The sequence below is a fragment of the Tyto alba genome, unplaced genomic scaffold (genome assembly GCF_018691265.1).
Source record: "Tyto alba isolate M040663 unplaced genomic scaffold, T.alba_DEE_v4.0 Super-Scaffold_27, whole genome shotgun sequence".
Lineage (NCBI taxonomy): Eukaryota > Metazoa > Chordata > Aves > Strigiformes > Tytonidae > Tyto > Tyto alba.
The window spans coordinates 13,262,654-13,284,566 of NW_024881301.1; the positions used below are offsets into that span (position 1 = coordinate 13,262,654).

At 38.6% G+C, this 21,913-nt stretch overlaps 1 protein-coding gene across 1 annotated transcript in view; it reads right to left on the bottom strand.

Moving 5' to 3' along the window:
* Positions 1–21,913, bottom strand: part of PIEZO2 (piezo type mechanosensitive ion channel component 2) — a 313,592-nt gene that overhangs the window by 75,012 nt on the left and 216,667 nt on the right. Inside the window, exons 10-19 of the mRNA XM_033010613.2 lie at positions 21,414–21,452; positions 19,448–19,586; positions 18,893–19,038; positions 16,573–16,809; positions 11,386–11,509; positions 9,509–9,759; positions 8,689–8,837; positions 7,774–7,947; positions 4,364–4,405; positions 19–51 (exon numbers count right to left, since the gene is read on the bottom strand). Coding sequence (XP_032866504.2) covers positions 19–51; positions 4,364–4,405; positions 7,774–7,947; positions 8,689–8,837; positions 9,509–9,759; positions 11,386–11,509; positions 16,573–16,809; positions 18,893–19,038; positions 19,448–19,586; positions 21,414–21,452 — 1,334 coding nt within the window. The remainder of the gene's footprint in view (positions 1–18; positions 52–4,363; positions 4,406–7,773; positions 7,948–8,688; positions 8,838–9,508; positions 9,760–11,385; positions 11,510–16,572; positions 16,810–18,892; positions 19,039–19,447; positions 19,587–21,413; positions 21,453–21,913) is intronic.

Consider the following 21,913-nt stretch of genomic DNA (forward strand, 5'->3'; position numbering starts at 1 on the left):
ACTTCATAGGGGACTTACTCATTTTGGTGGTTTGGTATTTTTTTCTTGAGGCTGCTCAAAGTAATTGGAACAGAAAGAAAAAGGGAGATGAGAACAGAGGGGTTACAGAAGAAGGTCATCGACAAATATGTCATGCTATATCACAAGTCATAAAGCTTTCTCCTACTCCATCTGCAGAAGCCTTCTGATGCCAAGAGCATGCCATCATGACATTCACAGGGCGCTTCTATAAACAAGGAATTGCAGCACAGATGGAAAGGGGGCAACCTATTTACACCAGTGCTACACATGGTCAGTGCTGTACCATGCTGTCAGTAATGCAGCTGAACCATCACAAGTATCTGATTGATTACTGTAAACATATTTCCACCTTTTTCCAATTGAAAGATGCAGGTAAGAAGCCAAGGACTTTGCACATTTTCTTCCAGCTATAGGTTTGGGAACAAACAAGCAAAAATTCCATGGCTGTGACTTCAGCGTATTTTATCATGTCTGTCTTTGACAGTGCCATTCATTCTCTCTCTCTTTTCTACATCCCACAGAGATTTTTTTCTTAGATATCTAATTGTCTCTTACTAAATCTATTAGTCATTTTCAGACTACCAAAACTGGGATACAACTGATTTAACAAAGGAATACTATTTCTACTGTGCCAATTTTTCTGAGATTTATTCAGTATATATCTTTTATTTACCGAGAAAATAGACATTCTCTTATTGCTTCAGATATTTTCTTTTTTCTTCCCCAGCTGTGCTGTTGGGACTCACCTCCCATATTTGCAGAAAAGGTACTTTTCCTAATTCCCTGATCCTATGCTGAGCATAGCACTTACTGCCATAAATAGTCCCTTTGAATATGACTTCTTGAAATAAAGTCTTCCTTTGGAAAGTTCATATCTATATGACCAGGTCACTAAATGTTCCGTTACGCTATTGAAATTGCTACATTCAGCATACTTTCAAGCACCTGTTAGACTGTTCCTGGACTAATGCAAGTAACTTTAATATGCTACAGTACCATCTCAGGGATTTATTTTTCATGATGAGAAATTCTGGCATATTAACATTACAACAGGAAATTTGGCCCATTTTAACTAGGATTTTTACAGTTCAAGAAATTAAAAATCTAGATTTAACCATCTGATCATTAAAAAATAAGACCATAGGCTAAGCAGTTAATAAGAAAGTCAAACAAACAGAATTATTTTTCAAATATTTGGGAGCTGCAGTTTCTTCAAGATCGAAAATTTGGTGGCTTCAATGAGGGAAAAACTACAGAAATTTAACTATATAATCCTGAAGAAGAAATACCATATCTATTACCAAAAAGCAGAAAAGGTGGTTTAAAGGTAAAAGTTTAACAAGACAGTCAAGGACCAAAAAAATCTCACTGAATAAATATATTCATGAGAATGATTACTAAAATCCCTCATCATGGATTGGGCAATGGACCTTAGCGTCCAATAATTTGAAAATCTCTTATAGTCAACAATATATTCAGTTGCTTTGGCTAGTGAAAAGAGGGCTTTTTGTCCAATATACTTTATTTTCATATTTAAGCTAGCATATATTGTAAAAGGATATTAAAATTTCTGTAAAATGACTAAACAATAATATTCCCTAAAATGACAAAATATAACTTTGCATATCTACCTAAAACTCAAATAAAGAACCAACGGGAGGGTCATGTATAAAGAAAAGAGAATGAATTTTCAGTTCAGTTCAAATCTTACGGAGATCATCAATTACTATAAAACATCAGAGCCCACTTAAAAGGCAATCTCCCACGAAATTAAAGTATCCATATAATCAGACAAGTTTTGCACGTGTACAGTTGCATTGATTTTAATGAGGTATCTTCCCAACAGACTTTTATAATGGAAAAATCTATATTCACACTGGTGTAAATCATGGACTTAATGACTTACCTCAGTGTAAACTGGGCAGAAACACAGTAACCCTATAGGATTTTGTACGAGAGGAATTATCTTTCTCTTTGACATATAACTCCTATTTGTATCCACGGTATCCAGAAAGTGATGCGGATATAAAGATGGGTACATGCAATACATATACCTGATAAAGCCTCACTATGAGCTTAGTTTTTATGTTGGTGCTTAGTTCTATTGACATCATTAGGCTTGAGCACAGGATCATGTGCTCAGGAGATGCTCAGGAGATCCAGGGATAGATAAAAAGCCCTGCCCATTATTCAGAAAGGTAGTCTACTTGGAATCTTTCTTCTCAAACTTTCTCATTTATTTCTAGGGCTGGTTTTCCTATTTTTTTTTTTCACTGCAAGATCACATGATATCATGTAACAGACAACACTGAGTCATTAGGATATAAAAACTGCGTTAGTTTAGAATATCTAAGACAAGCTACCCACACAGGCTTCACAGCTAGTCAGATGTAACTTCAGGTTGGAAACTTCATACTGGTGGGAAATTATCCAAAATAACACAAAAGCATTGTGTCTGATAGTTAGGAAGAGAAATAACTAAATAATAATGCAGACAACAAGCCCTGAAGGTAAGCCACCAACAGTTTAAACGAGAGCATTTCTTATCTTCAAATCCATTGAATAGGGTATCAATAATGAGAAGTATACTAGTAGATCTATTTTTAGGAATCAAAGAAATTTCAGAGGCACTAAGATCATGCATGTGCCCGAGGTCCTTGCTGGACTCCTAGTACGTTCATCTATTTGTCACTTGCTAGAGCAGATTAATGAATAACAACTTACCGGATGCATTATGGAGCATCTTTTGCTTTTTATAATTTTTTACAATCAGTTTATCAATTTCTTGAAACTTTCTGGCTCAAACCAATTTCTCAAGTATCTGTCATGCACAGCCTCAATAACAGAAAGCTTTCTGCTCTGCAGAACATTAGTGACCCATCTCCCGAATATTTGGTGTGAAAGATTTCAACTGAGCACAGTGCCAAACCTCTCTTGGCAGGACCCTGAATGCTTTCCCTGCCCTTGCAGGGGGGTTTGCTGTCTGCATCCAAGGCCAGCTGGCTGATATATGTTGGGGTATGTGGACAGGCCAGGAAGCCTCAGCACAGAGGGTCCTTCTCCCTTCTTTGGGAGCTGCTGTCATGCTGAGGCTCTCGCCCCTACACCGTGGCAGCACCGCAGCTGTGTCCGTGCCTGCTCCCATGCCTCCCTGATCCTAAGCCTGACACACAGACTGACTCCCTGCCTTCACCGCTGACCTGGCTCATCCCTACGGACTTGCTGGGAGCTCACCAGGTTGTGGCTGACCCTCGTTACCATCTCCAGATCTGATCCTCACTCTCAATTGCTGGTTTCCGTTCCTGACTCCCCGTGGGTGAGAGCCCAGCCTCGCCTCCTGGCCGTGCCCCTCAGCTCCTGGATTGCCTGCCCTCGCCCAGCCGCCTGCCCTCCCTGTTTCCTGACACATGGGCTTCCTACAGACCAGGTTTCCAGCTCTGGTGAACTTTTAAGAATCCTGGCCTGTACTAAGTGATGGCATTTGAAGAAGGAGCATGAACATGACACATAAATTAACTTCTTGTTAGAGCAGGTAGTCACAAATATCTAAACAAGGGGTTTTCTTGGCTTTTCTGTTTACATTCAGTAGCGACAACAAACTCAGAAGTCCTTCTATTCTTGGAGCTGATTAAACAAAAGCCCACATTTACTCCAGTCAAATATTTTGAAAGAAAACTATTTTATGGAACTGTTTTCAAGATGTCATTTATAAAGGCATGATGATGATGATGGCAATATGGGCTTTTGTAGTTTGGATCCTGTATCACCCAACTCAGCCTATGAATTAACAGCCTTAGCGTGCAGTGGTTTCAGTGTACTGCATGTTCCATTTCTGTCTCCGAATTGGGAAATCTCAGTCTGTACAAACTCTTAATGCATACCACACATTTAATTGACCTGGCCCTTAAATTCCCTTTCTTAGGAGCTTGTGAGGAACACAGGGATGTGTGTCTGTGTGTGTGTGTGCCTGTGTGTATGTGTGCACATGCAGGCATGCATCTTTCCATGCATAAACAAAGGGTAGATAAACGAGCCTCCTCAACCAACTCTATTGTCTGCAGCCAATTACAAACAGCACCAATTATTCCTGTATTGAGGCATGGGCAGAGTTTAGGAGAAGAATTCCCAGATGGGAGATGAACTCACAACATATAAATATGCAGGAGAGATGTATTAACTGCTTTACCAGCTTTAGGAGACTACAATACCTGAACACCATTATCACACTGCTTACTTCATAGTATTGTGCAGCAAGAACATACTTTGTTATAAGGCAATTAAGAAGTAACAGAAAAGTTGAGGTATATCTGTTTTAAAGGAAAGGAAGAATTGAAGTACCCACCTATTAATTATTAGATAAACACGGCCATTGACTTTGGCATGGCTATGAAGTGGGAGATGAAAGCACAAGAATGCATGAGATGAAAATGGGAAATGAATTAGAGAGAGAGAAAAGGAAAACATTAAATAGGAATGAATGAACTTTCCTGTCTTCCAAGATAGACACATTGTCATAACAAAGCACAATCTGACAGCTTAACACACACCATACAGTGAAAAGTCTAGGAAGCTTATAAACGCAATACTTTGACATTTAGACCGTATGCAACTTCAGTCAGAACTACAGGTACTTCTCATAGTCCCTAAAATGTGAGAACAGCCTCTACTGCTTTATCTCAAATAAGGCTTCGAATATCTGTATCTTTAAAAACAGATATTCTGCTTATTTTTTTATTTAAAGGTAATTATACAGAACATCATACCACAGAAATTATCTATCCCACAGCCTTTATCCCTGCCATGCTGTAATTCATGGTACAGTAAGGAGATGGGCTTGGAAAGTCCTAATCAGAGGATTTTTCTTTTTCTTGCAGATATAAAATTAAGACACTCAGTTCTGCCACCCTTACAAATACTGGGAAGTGCCTCACACTGTCAGCTCCAGTGAGCCAGTTTCTGTCCCCTCTATTTGCAGCCGGCAGAGCCTCACTCTTGAACTCATTCTGCTAACTTTGCTCATGTCAAGCAGCATCTTAATACATGAACAGTCTCAGCAATTTTAACAGGACTCTTCAGTTAGACACAAACATAATACCATAATCATACATGGCAGTTCAGGGGCAGATGGAGGGACTGGAGCTGCTGTCCCTATTACTTTCATGACTAGCTCTCACCTGCTGTGGTTGTTTTAACAAGTTCGCTATCAAAATAATTGAGTTTTGTCTGCTGACTCAAAATTAAGGAACAGTTTATTTAAAATTTTTTGTTTGTTGCAAAAGAAGCAGCATAAAAGCAGTTTTGAAAGGTAAACTAGCTGTTGAATGAACGCTAGTGTTTTCAAAGCAAAACAGAAAATTAAGTTTTAGTGGCTTTGTAAGAAAATTGCACGTATACATGTGAGACTAATCTGTCTTTTAATTGTCCCTGCAACTTATTTTTATCATTAGCATTACTGTTAAGCTGAAGCTGGTTGCTATGCTAGTTCTTACCCAGCTTTATCTATCATCAATACAAATGTCAGCTGAGCTCTCATCCTGAAGCTTTGAAATATAAAGTCGGGTGATGCTCTGATTTATTGCATTGAGGGAAGAAAATAGCTTGATCTTCATATGTCAGGCAGTGTTAGTGGTAGTACAAACCAGAAAACGTGTTCTGATTTGGGTATTGGACATACTTGTTAAAGTTTCTGAAGAGGAACAAATGATATACATGATAACTGTGATTTTGAAACACAGCAAAATGGCAAATGTAGCACGTATGTCACATTTAAGAGTGAAAAATATCTAGCTACTTATTTGACAACTCAATACAATCTAGTACACATCTATACTTAAAAAAATAGCATTACGGTAGCAAGACAAAAAAGCAAATGATATCACAAGATCCTCTTTCCCTGCCACTTTAGTGAAAAGCCTGGTGCAACAACAAATGTCTACTTTCAGCACCCTATCTCAAGGCTACTTCTGGAAATTTTTTTTTCTCTCAAGAAGACACTGAAAACATTTTGTGTCTTTAGTATCAGTGGTTCCATCCTTCAGAAATGATGTGACTTCAGTCATAGTGATTCTCTTCATGCTAACATTTGTGGAGCTGTATAATATTTTGGTATCTTTCATGTATAACAGAAAGATTTGCAAGTAATGGTTTCACTGGCACACTGTACTGCACCATGAACCCGCCTAAATTCTGGGAGTGCCTCAGGGTTTTATTTGCATTTTCTGCCTACTGGGTCGCACCAGTAGGGAGGTGGAAGCTGTTTCCATGTTACTCAGCACAAGTGCAAAGCCAAGGCTACAAAAGGGCTACAAAAGAGCTTGCGCAGTTACTGCAAACCATAATGCAGTCCTCCAAATTCCTCAGCCCAGGAACAACCCCCATTTCAGCTCAGACACCTATCTGGGTTCCAGTTTCAGGGCTTGGCTTCCCAGTTCAGAGATGTTAACGTGCACCTGATGCTGCACAAGAAGTCTGCTATGAGCAAAGAAAGTTTGCTCGCAGGCCATTTCAAAGGGCCCGTGAGTCGACCATCACATTTAGCAATTCAAGAAAAGCAAAAGGAAAAGGTATTATGAAAACAGCCATTTTAAAAAGATAAGTTAAAAAAAAACAAAACAAAACAAAACAAACCAGCACTGTTAGGAGATGTTGTCAAGTTTGATTTGTTCTGGTTTGAACAATTATTTATATGCAGAAACTGGAAGCGTTCTATAAAAGTAGAGCTTATTCTCATGCACTGACTACAGGGAACACAAACATACTTGTACCATACACTGTAAAGTAGCTTCATATAAAATAGAATGCATAAGATCTGAAATGCCTTCGTAAATCTATCAAGTCCTACAGCAGAATTCACTGTTAAGACAAACTGTCATTATTCCACAACACACGTGGTATACATGATGTTTTGCAGCTAGTCCCCATTCACAGAGGTGCAGCTGAGTTACACTTATCACTGGACAGGTAAACACTCTAAAAATAGTGTCCAAATAAAGTGGTTTCTTCAAAGAATTACAGTAAATGTCATTGCACAATATGACACTATGTACTATGAAACCATTTCTCTCTCTTAAACTCCTGAAGCAGGATCCTAGGCCAGATATGTTTTTACACAGGTGAATATGGAAGAATTAAACACAGGAAAAGTGAGGTCCCAGAATCATGAAAAAATGCTAATGAACTTCTGGATAAAATTTCTGAATGTTTTAAAGATTTAGCATAGCCAAGGGTCAGTACTTTAAAGAGTGACAACAGGTCTGCGATTTTTCCATTTCTGAAATTCAACTTTACAAAAAAGCCTAATTGTCCAATACAAATGGGGTATTTTCCAAAGATCTCCCAATTTTCATTTGGCCCTTGAAATGAGCATTGAAAAACAGAAGTGACCCAAATTAAGTGAAATTAAGAAGTGACCCATATTTCCTATTATTGACAGGATTTACAAAAAGGCACACATAGCAATTAAGCATCTAACTCTCATTAAAGGTCAAAGCCAATGAGATAAACACATAAATACTGTTAATACCTTCGAAAATGTACCTGAAAATGAAAAACTTCAGAGTGTAGTGGAAAATGGGGGAAGACACATACTTTGGCGGTTGTTTAGTGGGGTGCTGGATATGGAGCACTTTCTTTTTAAGCCAGGTAGTCATAGCAAAAACAAATAATATCTAATGAAATGTGAGCATTACAAGAGAGTCAGAAACAACATTTTCATACATATAATCAACAGCTCCATTTACTTTGTTTCTTTACCTGTAAATAGTGTTGTCCTGCTTGCTGGTTACAGCTTTTAAATCAGTGAGCTGGAGAAATCGGTCATGGAAATAGTGAAGGTGTAAGATACACGCCAGTAGGAAGGAGGTAGGAATAAAGATGCGTGTGAATAGCTCAGCCACAGAGAATTGTTTTAAGCCAAGGTCCGCTAGTCTGGAAAAAAAAGTAAGCCACTAAGGCACCTTTTCACACCAAAAACTTTTTCTTGCCATGACACATTATCGTAAATAATTTGCAATAGGAAAAAATGGGCTTGTACTTATGTTGTTTTGGTTTTTCTAAATTCTTCTAAACCAGCAAGTTTTACAATGCAAATATCTTGCATTTGGACTCAGTAATGTAGAGAGATACTGTCAAATGAACCAACCCTGCCATAGATCTCTTGAACCAGATGAGTTGTCTCTGACTGACAGTCCTGCACTGGAGATCTACTCATACTGCATATACTTCCTCATGTAAGCTCCTGTTGATAAATGTTCAACATATCATGAGGAGGAAGGAACTTGGCCCTCCTCATTAGCAGGAGGGCAGGTCCACCTTCATCAGCTCAGGACATCCTGCAAATTTACCCTTAATCTCTCCCCAGATCTTGTTCCTATGGTCAAAGAGGTAGAGAAAAGTATTGGCACTGTACTGGGAATAGGAGCGATGCCAAGGCCTTGGCAGCAGATGGGAGAAAATACAACTCTCTGAGCCCCTGTCATGCCCCTGCTCATCTTTATTGTTACACCAATAAATTTATGGCTTCAGAGTTGAGCGCTTAAAGTCAGATATGCCTGGGAACGGTCTCATGATGTTTTTCCCCCATAAAAAGGAAAAATACTCTCAGACAATTCCACCACAGTGAACCCAAATGTCAAAAGAAAAAAAATGAAATTAATCAAAACCTCTTACTTGCTTTCATCCAGGCCTGTCATGTTCTTCCACAACCCAGGGAATGACTCAAACTGGTACGTATAGATGAAGATAAGTACCAACATTGTATAAACAACCACAGACATCCAGAAATACTTTAAAATCCTTCTCCACCATTCATAGTGCACCTGAAAATCACACACTAAAGGTACTCAAACAAGTTGAAGGCAAAGACACTGACAAAAATACTGACAACACTGTATTGGCAAACAAAGACAAAAAATACTGGTTTTCCTAGCTGGCCTGAAGTAAACAACACCTCCCCAACAGCAGCCACATTTATTTCAGATACAGTTTTTACTCCTGATGCATATGTACTCAAGCAGACTTTTGTGTAAAAATGTCTGCTGGGACATGGCCAGAGACATAAAGGCCAGGGACAGCTTCAGTCACTCAGTTTCATCACCATTAGGTGATGAAAGTTCAGGAGAAGATGGACTCCATGCTTATTGGGGTGGAACTGTGTGGACCAACTATTACAAAAACTGGTGGCTATGCAGGATGTCCAGAGGCAAAGAATTTTCCCACACAGGTTCCAAAGCTCGCAGTGATGTGGGGTGGTGTCCCAGAGCAGAGGTGTGTATTTTATGAATCGAATTTACGTGCACCTTGCCTGTCACTACAATCAAAAGCCAAAGGAGAATTAGTCTTGACCCCTTCAAATGATCTCATTATGTTGTACCTAACTAAAGAACAAACACACTGCTTATGAATTCTCTTTGGAGTTACTTTATTACCAAATTGAAGGTATGAACCATGTATTCAGGGACAAAATTTAGTTAACACAGTTCTCACTTACCTGATAGAGGGCCACACAGAAGAGGAACAGTACCATATAGATGATTTTGTACATGACAATTCTACCCTCAAAGCTGACAAAGAAGAACATGCCCCCACAGACGTAAATCCAGTACTTGATGAACATAGCCATCACCAGCTTCCCCAGGACTTTCATAATATCCTGTTCGTCCTCATCATCCTCTTCCACCTCCTCCTCCTCCTTCTCCTCCTCCTGTTCTTCTGCCACTTCTCCCTCTTGCAACTCCTCTTCTGCAAATACAGAGTCACATTTGGCCTCTGTCTATTCTGGGGACTTTGGGTAAAAATTGAAATGGGCGGAAAGTAAAATGTCTGCACACAGCACAGAAACTTAAAACACAGTATTAAAAAGAGATTGTATTTCTGAATCAAACATGTCTCCAGAGCAGGGGAAAGAGTTTTAACCTCCTATGAGCTTCAACTGGCTCCTGGAGCCATACGGTGCATAGCTATACATCCTTACCAGACACCCGTCTTCACTTTTTGTCTGAAATGCAGGCAGCTGTAGCAGAAAATTAGAGCCTAAGGGTTGTATAATGGATAACAGTCAAAACACTTTCCATGGCAATACCTATACTCCCGGACAAGAAACCTTTTAAACTGGAAAACAAAGAAACCACCAGCACTACCAGAAACCTGTCATCTCAAGTTTAAAGTTTAAACTCTCATCTTGAGTCTGAACCTCTCGAGTTTCATCCTTTAGAGAATATTGTGGTTACCTCCCAAAACCACAAGCAAGAGAAAACATTAACATAAAACCAAACAAGGCTAAAAGATATAAATGCTGCACTAGCATTGCTGTTTTCCAAAGGAACTACCACTTATCCAGCTTCTTCTGCTGTACCTAAGCCACTGCAGAAAAGACAGATTGCTTTCACCCTATGAAGAGGTCAGGATTCCCCAGCTATTAACCTTGTGGAGGGCAGGGTAAGCATCCCCTCAATAGCAACTACATGAGCAAGTATCTAGATAACAGGGCTTGTCAAACTCATAGCACGTAGCTGTAATGTTTTTTTTTTTTTTTTTTTTTTTTTTTTTTTTTTTTTTTTTCTGTTAAGAACATTGAGACTTCACCATCAAAAGGCTTGGCCACTCCTTTTGTACTACTCACCATCCCTCTTCTCAGACTCTTTCCTTGATCTTGCCTTGCAAATCCTTGCAGTGTCCAGCTCTGACACTGACAAGATGTATTACTGAGACAAATAATGTAATTAATCAAACAAGAAGTACATCACTGATTCCAGGGCAGGCTTTTTACCATTTCAGTGAGTTGAACTTGTTCAGATCAGCATCCAGTGAGATAGAAAAGGGCAAGGAGAGTTTGGGGGAACATGTGTCCAGTAGCAAAAGAGAGAACAGGTCACTGAGCTGAAACTGTAGCAGTAAACTTTGCCCTCAGGTATGCCTCTGTTAGCATAAGCCCCTGTGCTGAAAATATACATGCTTATTTCCCCATTTAAATTAGTAGTTTAACTTCTGGTTTTGCACAAGTGCTTATATACAAACACAACTTCCAAGGAATTTAGCAACTGACTTTTCCTGTGTAAACTCTTCTTCTCTTGTGGTTAAACTGGTTTGAATTTGGGACACAGGAGTAAACTGATTATTTGAAAGTTCCATGACATTTCTGAAATGAGTCATTTTAATGACCTCCCAGTAAAGATAATTCTCATTTTATTTGAATTTCTAAAGTTCAAAGGTGTTTTATTTTTATATCCTGAGAGACAGTTGCACATAGATTTTGTAATATCTTTCTTAGCTAATAACAGGTGTCTTGCCAATTGCTTTCAGCATCAGAGAAATGCAGTAACTGGAACTTCTATCATGACTGAAGGACTAAATTTGATCTGGCTTTACCTTTTTCTTCATCTTCTTCACTTCCAACTCTGACCTCAGATAAGGTAGCTTCTTTTAGCTGAAGTGCTTTCTGTTCAGTGAGGTGTTGCCTAAGCAGTAGCCAGAAAGTAATTGTGAAAAGAATCTGCAAACAAAAATCAAAACAAAAACAACAGACTAATTGTATATCCTATGTCCTACTAATACAAACGTGTTTTCTCAAATTTTGCACGTCTCTGTTTTCTCTATCCATCAGAAAATGGCAATGATGGCATCAGTGTAAAAGTGCATCTGTGTGGAAGTTAAATCATTTAGGAAACATACTGCATTAAAAGCAACTTTGTTTCATTTGCACTTTTCCATTGAGTAATAACTTATCACTCTGCATCTTTTCCATAAAGGTATTTGTCTATATGGTTCTATTCTACCCCATTCTATTTGGTTTTTAACTACTGTCTTGTAAGTTTAAGGATCTCATTATATATTGATTGGTATAATTTCCATTTGTCCATTTCTGTTAATTTTCCCCTTTTTCAAGGAAGAAGCACATGTGAGTGTATTGTCATTATTAGGGTTTGGTGTATTGGGTGCTTAAACACAATTAATAATAAACAATAAATATTTGTTTGTATGTCTTTAAGTTACAGAAGACCCAGTCAACTGAATGTGCCTTGCATTTGAAGCAGTTACAAGATTTAAGATGGCTTTTAATTCTTTGAAGAGCTTTAAGAGATGATAATTCAATAACACCAGAATACCTTAGAAATAAATAAATCTCTTTAATGAAGAGTGCATTTCTGTATTTTGCAAAAAACTAAATTCAACAGTTTGTAATATTGAGAGATGACCAAAATTCAGAAAACAGCTTGATGCCTATTCATCAAACACTTGATGTTATGTTTATATTCTATGAAGTTTCCACTGATTTCAGTGGTGCAGAACAAAATTTATTTCACTCCTTAGCTAGAAGAATAAATTCCCAAATAGGAAGCATGTAAGAGCCAAGTATTTTGCACACAACAGAATGACAAGGGCAGTAGTACAATGTAAAGAACTCTCCTGTTTTTCATCTAACATGCAAGTACTTCATGGGGGAAAGGAGACGTCCCAGGCTAGCGACACTGTTTTCACTGACACTACGGCTAACACTGAACTGCAGCATAAAATTGTCAGCCTGTATGAATTGTCACAGCTTCTCCATATAACCTCCTGGAGCTCTGGATTTTTCAGCACAAACCTTTGATATTGTAAAACATAGATTTGTTGTTCAGTGATTAGCTATGTTTCCCTGCTACATTTACTCCTTGTTCTCTTTGGAATTTCCAGAGCCAGAACTGGCTCTAAGAAAAGCCTTGATGGGTTGCAGATCAAAGAAATGCTTTTAGTCACCTTTTACAGTATCCATTTTATTTCCTCTACAGACCAGGAAACACACACATAGCATGCAGAAAATTATGCAGAAAGAATTACTGTACATTTCTATCTATTTTCCACTCTTTGCAGAATACAGTATACAATATTTAGATTCAACCATTATTCAAAGGACTTTAAACTAGGAATAACTGGGAGGGATAGAGTTACTAGCAGCCTTGAGAAGGACTGATGGACAGGGCTGACAAGCAAAGAGTGTCTGGGGTGATGCGAACAAAAGGAAACATATAATCAACAAAACAGGGCTTACTAAGGGTCACCTCAAGCATTTGTATGCAAGAAAGGAAATGTCTTCAAAGAACCATTACAGGGAAATCTTCCAGACCATTTCTGGAAAATCAGCATGCCAGTAACCTCTCTGAAATGCCTGTACACTAATGCATGCAGCATGGGGAATAAACACAAGGAATTGGAGACCTCTGTGGGGGTCTATGATCTTGTTGGAATCACAAAGACCAGGTGTGATGGCTTGTATAGCTGCAATAGAGAGATACAGGCTCTTTAGAAGGCATGGGTCAGGAAGAAGGAAGATACAGAGGTGGAGTTACAATTTGCATGAGGCCACAGCTGGAACACATGGGCTCTGCCTAGGGATGGATGATGAGCCAGGTAATCTGGGAAGAACATAGAGACACTGGCCGAGCATGCAGAGACATGGTTAGGAAAGCCAAGGCCTGAAGCTGAGTCTGGTTAGGCATGTCAAGAGCAACAAGAAGAGCTTCTGTACATACATAAGCAGAAAAAGGAAAGCTAAGGAAAAGGTGGGCCCCATGCTGAGTGGAGCGAGGGGCCTGGTGACACAGGACATGGAAAAGGCTGAGGTACCTAATGTCTTCTTTGCCTCAGTCTTTGCTAGCAAGACCAGACTTCAGGAATCCCAGGTCCCAGAGACTGGGAAAAAGTTTGAAGCAAGGAAGATGCACCCTTGGTGGAAGAGGACCATGTCAGGGAATACTTAAGCAAACTGAGCATATATAAGTCCACGGGTCCTGACAGGATGTATCCATGAGTGCTGAGGGAGCTGGATGATGTTACTGTCAAGACTATTCTCAGTAATCTTTGATTGATTGTGGTAACTGGGAGAAGTGCTGGAAGACTAGAGGAAAGCAAATATTAATTCTATCTTCAAGAAGGGCAAAATGGAGGATACAGGCCAGTCAACCTCATCTTGACCCCTGGGAAGGTGAGGGTGGTGGGACACTGGCACATGTTGCTCAGAGAAATTGTGGATGCCCCATCATTGGAAGTGTCCAAGGTCAGGCTGGACAGGGCTTTGAGCAACTTGATCTAGTGAAAGATGTCCCTGTCTATGGCAGGGGAGTTGGACTACATGATCTTTAAAGGCTCTTTCCAACCCAAACCATTCTATGATTCTAAGGTGATGGAACAGCAAATCCTGGAAAACATTTCCAGGCACATGAAAGATGAGAAAATCATGAGGAATAGTCAGCGTGTATTCACCAAGGGAAGTCATACTTGACCAACTTGACAAACTTCTACGATGAAATGACTGGCTTGGTAGATGAGAAAAGAGCAGTGGATATTGTCTACCTTGACTTCAGGAAGGCTTTTGGCACTGTCTCTCCTAAGATCTTCATAGATAAGCTGATCAAGTATGGGCTGGATGAGCAGTGAGGTGGATTGAAAACTGGCTGAACAGCTGAGCCCAGAAGGTCATGATCAGTGGCATAAAGTCTAGTTGGAGATCAGGGAATAGAGATGTACCCCGTGGTCAATACTGGATTCGGTCCCGTTCAACATCTTAATTTATAATCTGAATGATGGGGCAGAGTGTACACTCACCAAGTTTGCTGATGACACAAAACTGGGAGGAGTGAATGATACATCATAAGGTTCTGCTGCCATCCAGAGGGACCTCAACAGGCTGGAGAAATGGGCTGACAGGAGCATTATGAAGTTCAACAAGGGGAAACGCAAAGTCCTGCATCTGTGGAGGAACAACTAGTTCATGCACCGTTTCATGTTGGGGGCCAACCAGCTAGAGAGTAGTTTGGCAGAAAAGGCCTGGGGATCCTGGTGGACACCAAATTGAACATAAGCCAGCAATGTGCCTTTACAGAAATGAAGGGTAATGGTATCCTGGGCTGCATTAGGAAGAGTGTTGCCAGCAGGTCGAGGGAGGTGATCCTTCCCCTCTACTCAGCACTGTTGAGGCCACAATTTGAGTGCTGTGTCTCATTCTGATGCCCCAGTACAAGAGACATGGATGTACTGGAAAGAGTCCAGTTGAATGACCATGAAGATGAAGGGACTACAGCATCTCTCCTATGAGGAAAGGCTGAGAGAGTTGGGACTGTTCAGCCTGCAGAAGAGAAAGCTTGGGGGGAATCTCACCCCATGTCTATAAATACCAGAAGGGAAGGTAGAAAGTGGTTGGAGCCAGGCTTTTTGCAGTGGTGCCCAGTGATGGGACCAGAGGCAATGGGCACACACTGAAATACAGGAGGTTCCCTTTGAACACCAGGAAACACTTTTTTCCTGTGAGGGTGACTGAGCACTGGCACAGGTTGTCCAGAGAGACTCCATTTTTTGGGATATTCCAAAGCCATCTGGGCACGGTCCTGGGCAACCAGCTCTGGGTGACCCTGCCTGAGCAGAGGAGTTGGACCGGATGACCTCTAGAAGTTGTCTTCATCCTCAACCATTCTGTGAAATTTATGGAGTACATTATATTCAGCCTACAAAAACCCACTAGACATCTTCTATACACAAGTTTCCTTTCTTGACACCAGCTAGTTTTAGTATTTGATGATATAGCTAAAAAGAAACAATGTCAAAGAGGCTGAAGTATTAAGACAGTTAAAACTCCTCAGAGAATTACAAAGTCATTGAGAGAAACTGTAGAACTTCTATTGCAGAACCCCTTGAGCTTTAGCTCTGTTACTAAACTAGCCCCACCTTTATGGGAGAAATAATACAGTACTCAGTAATTTTCAAATGCATTAAAGACCTAAAAATGGTTGTCCACAGAGCACTGCCAACAAGGAAAATAAGTTACAGGATCACCTTAAATGGTAATTAGGAGTCACAAGGGAAGTGATTCACTTAGCACAAGGAGAGCAGTGCCAACTAGATGCACTCTCTGAGACGCCCCTCTTGGGTGCTCTAGGAAATAACTTCCTATTTATGCTCATTCCCTCTCCCAGAAGCAAACTTGCCAAACAAAATGCATTTTGTAGTGCTTTCAAGACATCAAAGAAAAAAATCTATCATGCACTGATGTAAGCAAATTCTCCTGTTTCTGACCTGCAATGGATTCCAACTGAAGCTACTTCAGGTGAAAGGATAAATAATTAAAGCTCAGACGCAGCTATGTACTGCTGCTAGTGTCAAATCACAAGGGAGTCAGTATTATTGGTAATTGCAGTGACACTACAGTTCCAGTTGCCATCATATTCAGAGACAGAATTAACAGCCCATGCGTATTAATCTAACAAATCAAAACACATCTAGTTTTGCATCCAGTTTATAAAATCAAATAAGTGAGCAATTTCCATCCACTAAGAATTTTTTACAGAATTATCATGAAAATCTACAGAGATGTCTGACACATTTGTTTTGGTATTAGCTTAACAAACAAGAAGCAATTTTCTGAACAAGATTTTTTAATTTATCCTTTATTACAGAAATGCTATTGAACATGGTTATACTGAATACTGAGTATTCACTCTTAAAAAAATGCCAAGAGATCCACATTTTCTATGACAATGTATTTTGTGGTTTCATAAAGAAATCTCAGCTGGTTGTAACAATTACCTTTGATGCCAACTCCTCAGGATCCTTTCTTTCCAAAAAACCGGATACTTGAGGAAGCTCATCATTCCTGAGCTCAATACTCCATATATACTGCAATGTTAGCAGTAAATTTCCATAGAAAACCATGAATGGTGAACTGATCATGGCATATTTCCTTCGGTCCCGAATCATCCACAATGTGCAAGACCAGATCAGTAGCACAAAAGTCAGCCAGCTGTGATATGTGATACTCCATGCCTTGAGGAAAGAGGAAGGAGAGGAAAAAATGTTTACAGATACATCCAGGAACAACATTGATTCATATTGCCACTTAACTTACGCTTCTCTACTTGGTGCACACCTTCATTGTCATGAGACTCATCCATATTAATCAGCTACTGGGCCAGCTACAAAAAACCTGTTGGAGAATGTGCAGAAAGTGGATTCTTTTAAGATGTCCACAGATGATGGTAAACCCTATTTTATGCATTAATTGCACCTTGGTAAGGCTTATAAGCAGACTCACTGCTTCTTCTCATTACACCAAACTAAAAGAGATGGAAAATACAGACTAATTTTTGGGCACACAAGATCTTCTTGCAAAACTAGCAGCAAAGAATTCAGAGAAGGAATAGCAAAGCATATTCAATAGCTACTACATTCAAGGCCTTTGACAGATTTACAAAACTATGTTAACTTCATACTTTTCTATCTTTTGTGGAGTGCATTTAAAATGGAAAGCTATGGTACACACACACTGAACACATCTAACCTGAAAAACATTTAGTCTACACCAACCATGTTAGATTACCTGAAATACTCAAAACTATAAAATGTTTTCTATAGCTTCCAGAAATCAGCTACTGAAAACTGCTCTATTAAACAAACACTCAGGAAAAAGGACTGGGGTTTTAAGTATTTTTTATTAGCGTTTTATTATTGATTTAGAACTAAATTCAGCTATGTATATGCTGGTATAACCATGGAATAACTGTCAATTAAACATTTTAGATTCCTTTTCAATTTAAATAGAAAAGTATTAAACATTAAGAATATTTTAATCAGTTTAGCTCAGCCCACTTGGAAATCATGTATTTTAAATGTATGTGTAAAACACTAATATTCTACTTCTCTGTAACCATATAAGAAAATAACTTACACTGATCTGTATTTGGCTATGGCATAAATGGAACTTGCATCAGATCATACTGTAAATAAATTAATTTGGATCATATAAAATAGGGATATATCACTAAGAAAAAAGCTAGCAGTGTCTCAATATTGAACAACAAGAAAGCTCTTCAAATATATTTTATCCTCTGATATTGATATAACTCTATAAATGAATTAAAAAGGAGATGCAGATCAAATGAAGCATGTGAGTTTAAAAAATAGAAAAAAGAGGCATTGTGTCAATATGAAAACAACTACTTGTTAATGTCTCAGAACGTATCAAGCCAGATCCATATTCTGCACAAGCAGTCTGCCTTATTTAGTTGAGAAACTTTTCCTGTTAAAGGACAGCAAATAAAATTTGAAACTTTATGCAAACAAGAAGCAGCCAAGCTAATTTGTTTTACCATTTTTAATGCAAAATTGGGCCAAGAAGCTTTATGGTTAATTTCATCATAGTTGAAACCTTTCCAAAACAGTAAAACCAAAGCTTGCATTGGGAATATAGAGAGAGACCTAATCATTATGCTGAAAACTTGCTAAAGTGTAGCTCAAGGTATTTGCATGAAGTGTGCTTAAAAGCAAGCAACAACATAAGAAAGAGAAATAAGGGTGGTAATTAAACAACAGCAAAATCTTACTTGGCACAAAATTGTATTTTCCTTGAGACCTTTCTGTGTCAATATAGAAAATAAGGCTTTATAGATCTCAGAGAGTAACTGGATGCATACTTCAATCTGAAATAGGAACTACATTTTTAAAATGGACTATATCACTATGAAGTGCTTTAATTTTGTAGGTAAATTTCTGAGTGAAACAAAAGCATGACAAGCCTGCTTTTGCAGAATTTTGGAAATCAATAGAAAACTGAGCCCCAGTGATTTTATGACATTCAACAGACAACAAAACCCAGCGTTCCCAGTCCTGGAAATGTGATGCTTCATCTAGAACCCCACTGTTTATAGGTCTATAACACGCCTGGGAATTATGCATTAATAACCGAAAATGGACCCAAAATGATGCAGACAACATATTGATATTTTCTAAACCTGATGCAATCACTTACTGAAAACCAATCCATGAGATTACTTTCAGAAAAACATTGAGAACACACTTTTATTTGTAAAATTAAGAGCATTTATTTATTTTTTTTTTTGCCAGTACTTACCATCATGGCTATCAGAGCACAAATGTAACTTTGTTTCATGATAAACTGGAACACAGAGACCAGGGCATGTAATTTAACATTTTCTTTTTCCTCCTGAGTAACTTCCTCTTCCTCCTCCTCCTCCTCCTCCTCCCCCTCTTCCTTTTCTAAGTAGAAAAAGAAATTCTTATTTGCAATTCATGCTGGACTGAAAGTTGTATATGCACTCTCTCCTGGAATGATTTCACTTGTAATCACACTGATGGCTACTTCTACAGCAATCAGTAAGCTCAAGATGGGAGGGAAAGAAAAAGTACATTTGAGCACAGTAAAGCAACACAAAACCCGCAATCACTGTGTTGGTAGGCAAAGTACTTTATATAGTAAGTATATCTGCCTACAGCCCAGTTTACAAAATTACCATATGGTCAGCCAGCACTGTAAGGCAACAACAATTATTTAACTTCAACAGGCCAAAGAACTCACCAAAATGAAAATAAATGCTAGAGGCAGTGACTGGAGATACAGAATGAGAAAAAATATGGAATTAAGGGTAATTCCCAGGGAATTCACTACCTGACGTGTCTTCCGAAGGCTCCCATTTGTACTGTGGTGTTGAGTACATGTCTGCTTTGGCCGGACCATTTTCTAATGGCAGTGCGGGGTGGATGGTGTGGTAGTCAGCAGGGTTCCCGTTCACTGTTACCAGCAGCACCTGCCGGGACATCGGACAGAGGCACTGCATTTAGGGTGGCTCACAGGAGACTGTCACTCCTACTTCTGTGCTTTGCTACTGTTGGATTGCGAATGTTAAAAGATCTTAACAAGTAACTGCAGTTACCTCCTTCCAAATAAATTGTTATGTCATAGTCATGTTGCATGCAAAAATAGCGCATGACAGCTTCACAAATTAATTGCTGTTAGCTTTTTATGCAGTATCAATAGAATAATAAATTTGTTTCAGCAAAGTTCTTTAGCAAACAGTAAAATGCTGATGCAACTCTGGACTTCTGCAAATATTTCCTTTAAAAGATTTCAAGTTTTGTTTGTTTGTTTTTTTTTTTTTTTTTTCAAATTCCAAGAATGACACATTGCATTGGGTAACACTTCAATTTATACACAAGCAGTCTGAAAAAGCATAAAAGTGTGGATTCACAAGCAAATGCAATTACGCTACTGCAGTCAGCTGAGCCATGGTAAATGACTGCATGTTCTTGTCCTGTCCTACCTATGAAATTAAATGGAAAGAAAAAACATTGTAAAGGTGGTCTAAGTTAACACATCCACATCCGGGGGAGGGTAAGGTTGACCACATGGCTCAGTGCACAAACAGTAACTTGGTGAGCCCATCATCAGACTTCCTGCATTTCCCAAGTTAAACTTTTTACAGCCAAGCAAGGAAAGTGTCATTACATCTCCTGAGTTTCAGTTAAAGTTGTAACCAAAAATTCATTCTCTTTCTGAGGCAAATTAATATGTCAAGATTTTCAGATTTTAGTTCACATCTAATTATTTCCAGTAGTTATGAAAATAATGGTTAGAATTTACTTTCAATTTTAAATTATTAGTGGTGAGATCTACATTTGCTGCCATTAATAAAACCAGTTGTGGTAATTACTGTTATTGATATTGCATTTATGCCATTCAGTAGTATTAATTCAACACTCTTTCACTGTTTTATTTTTGTGACTTAAATTTCAGCCCTTGTGCTTGTTTGGAGTAGGGCTCCAGCAACCATAATCATAAATATCTCTCATATTGGCAGAAATTCACATGCAATGGGTTACTGATGATAGTACGTGCTGAAGACTGACTTCTGCTTAGGCTGTGAGATAGGAGTGCAATTTGCCTGTCAAAACTATGCACAGGCATGTGTGCACTGTATCAGAAGAGTATCTATCTGGGTTATGCTCAGTTATATTCAGCAGCTACACCAAGCACAGACTGTGGAGCACACTTAGATTTGGTTACAGCTGCTCCCAAATTTCATCTGCATCTCCATTCTTCTGCGTATGCTGAATGTTTCTGCTTTCAGAGCCTGTGAGGATCTAAAGCAGTCAAGATAAATGGATCATTTGCTGTCTCTTCAAACAAAGACTTGGATTCTCCATAATCTGTAAATTGAACTCATATGTGTTGTCAGTCATGCTTTAAGGGCCTTGGCATTTCAACACGAAAGAAAAAAAATACAGCAAAGAAGCTAAATCAAGTTTAAAGATGGCTTGCATTAGAAAGCATATTTTGATATCTTATTTAAACCCAATGAAATAGCAAAGATCGTTTGCCAGTTGGTACTACTACAAGCAGTTTAATTTCAAATGATCAATTTTAGGGCTAATCAGTGGTTTCTCAGTGCAATTATTAAGGAAGCAAAAGACAACTGTATTTAAGATAATCAAGGTTATACGGTAAATGGCAGGCTAACCAAAATAAAGAAGTTTTAAAAACGTCATCTAAGGTTTTATCTGTATATATCAGTGTAATCTGTATTTACACACATTAAGAATTATTACAAAATTACAAAGACTAGTAGTATACTAACATCCGATGGCTTGTATTCATCTTGGGTCATTGACAGAAGCTGCAAAAAGCAATGCAAGGACAAATTATTAAAGAAGCATGGCTCAAGCATTAATAAGTCTAACTTTCTGAATATATGCATGCATATTTGCTGGCTTTTGCATATTTGCACTAAGAAATTCAGAAAGAATTCTTAAAAAGCCAGCAGAATTGTACACTATACTCCATAAAATGCTATTTAGTGTGCCATAGCATTGACATAAATTTACTGTATGTTCCTGTGATTTATAAACTCAAACTGAGAATGTTGCATTGAAATTTTAGATACTAGGTCAAAGAATTAATCAGTATGGCATTATACTGATTAACTGCTTTCTAATGTCTTTCTAATGATCTAATGCTTAAAAACTGTCTTTAAATGATCATTAGAATTACTGTAATTATAAAAAGACTTCCAATGAAATGTTTATACTAATATAAAACGTGATACTTCATTCATTTGCCAGCTCATTTACCATTACT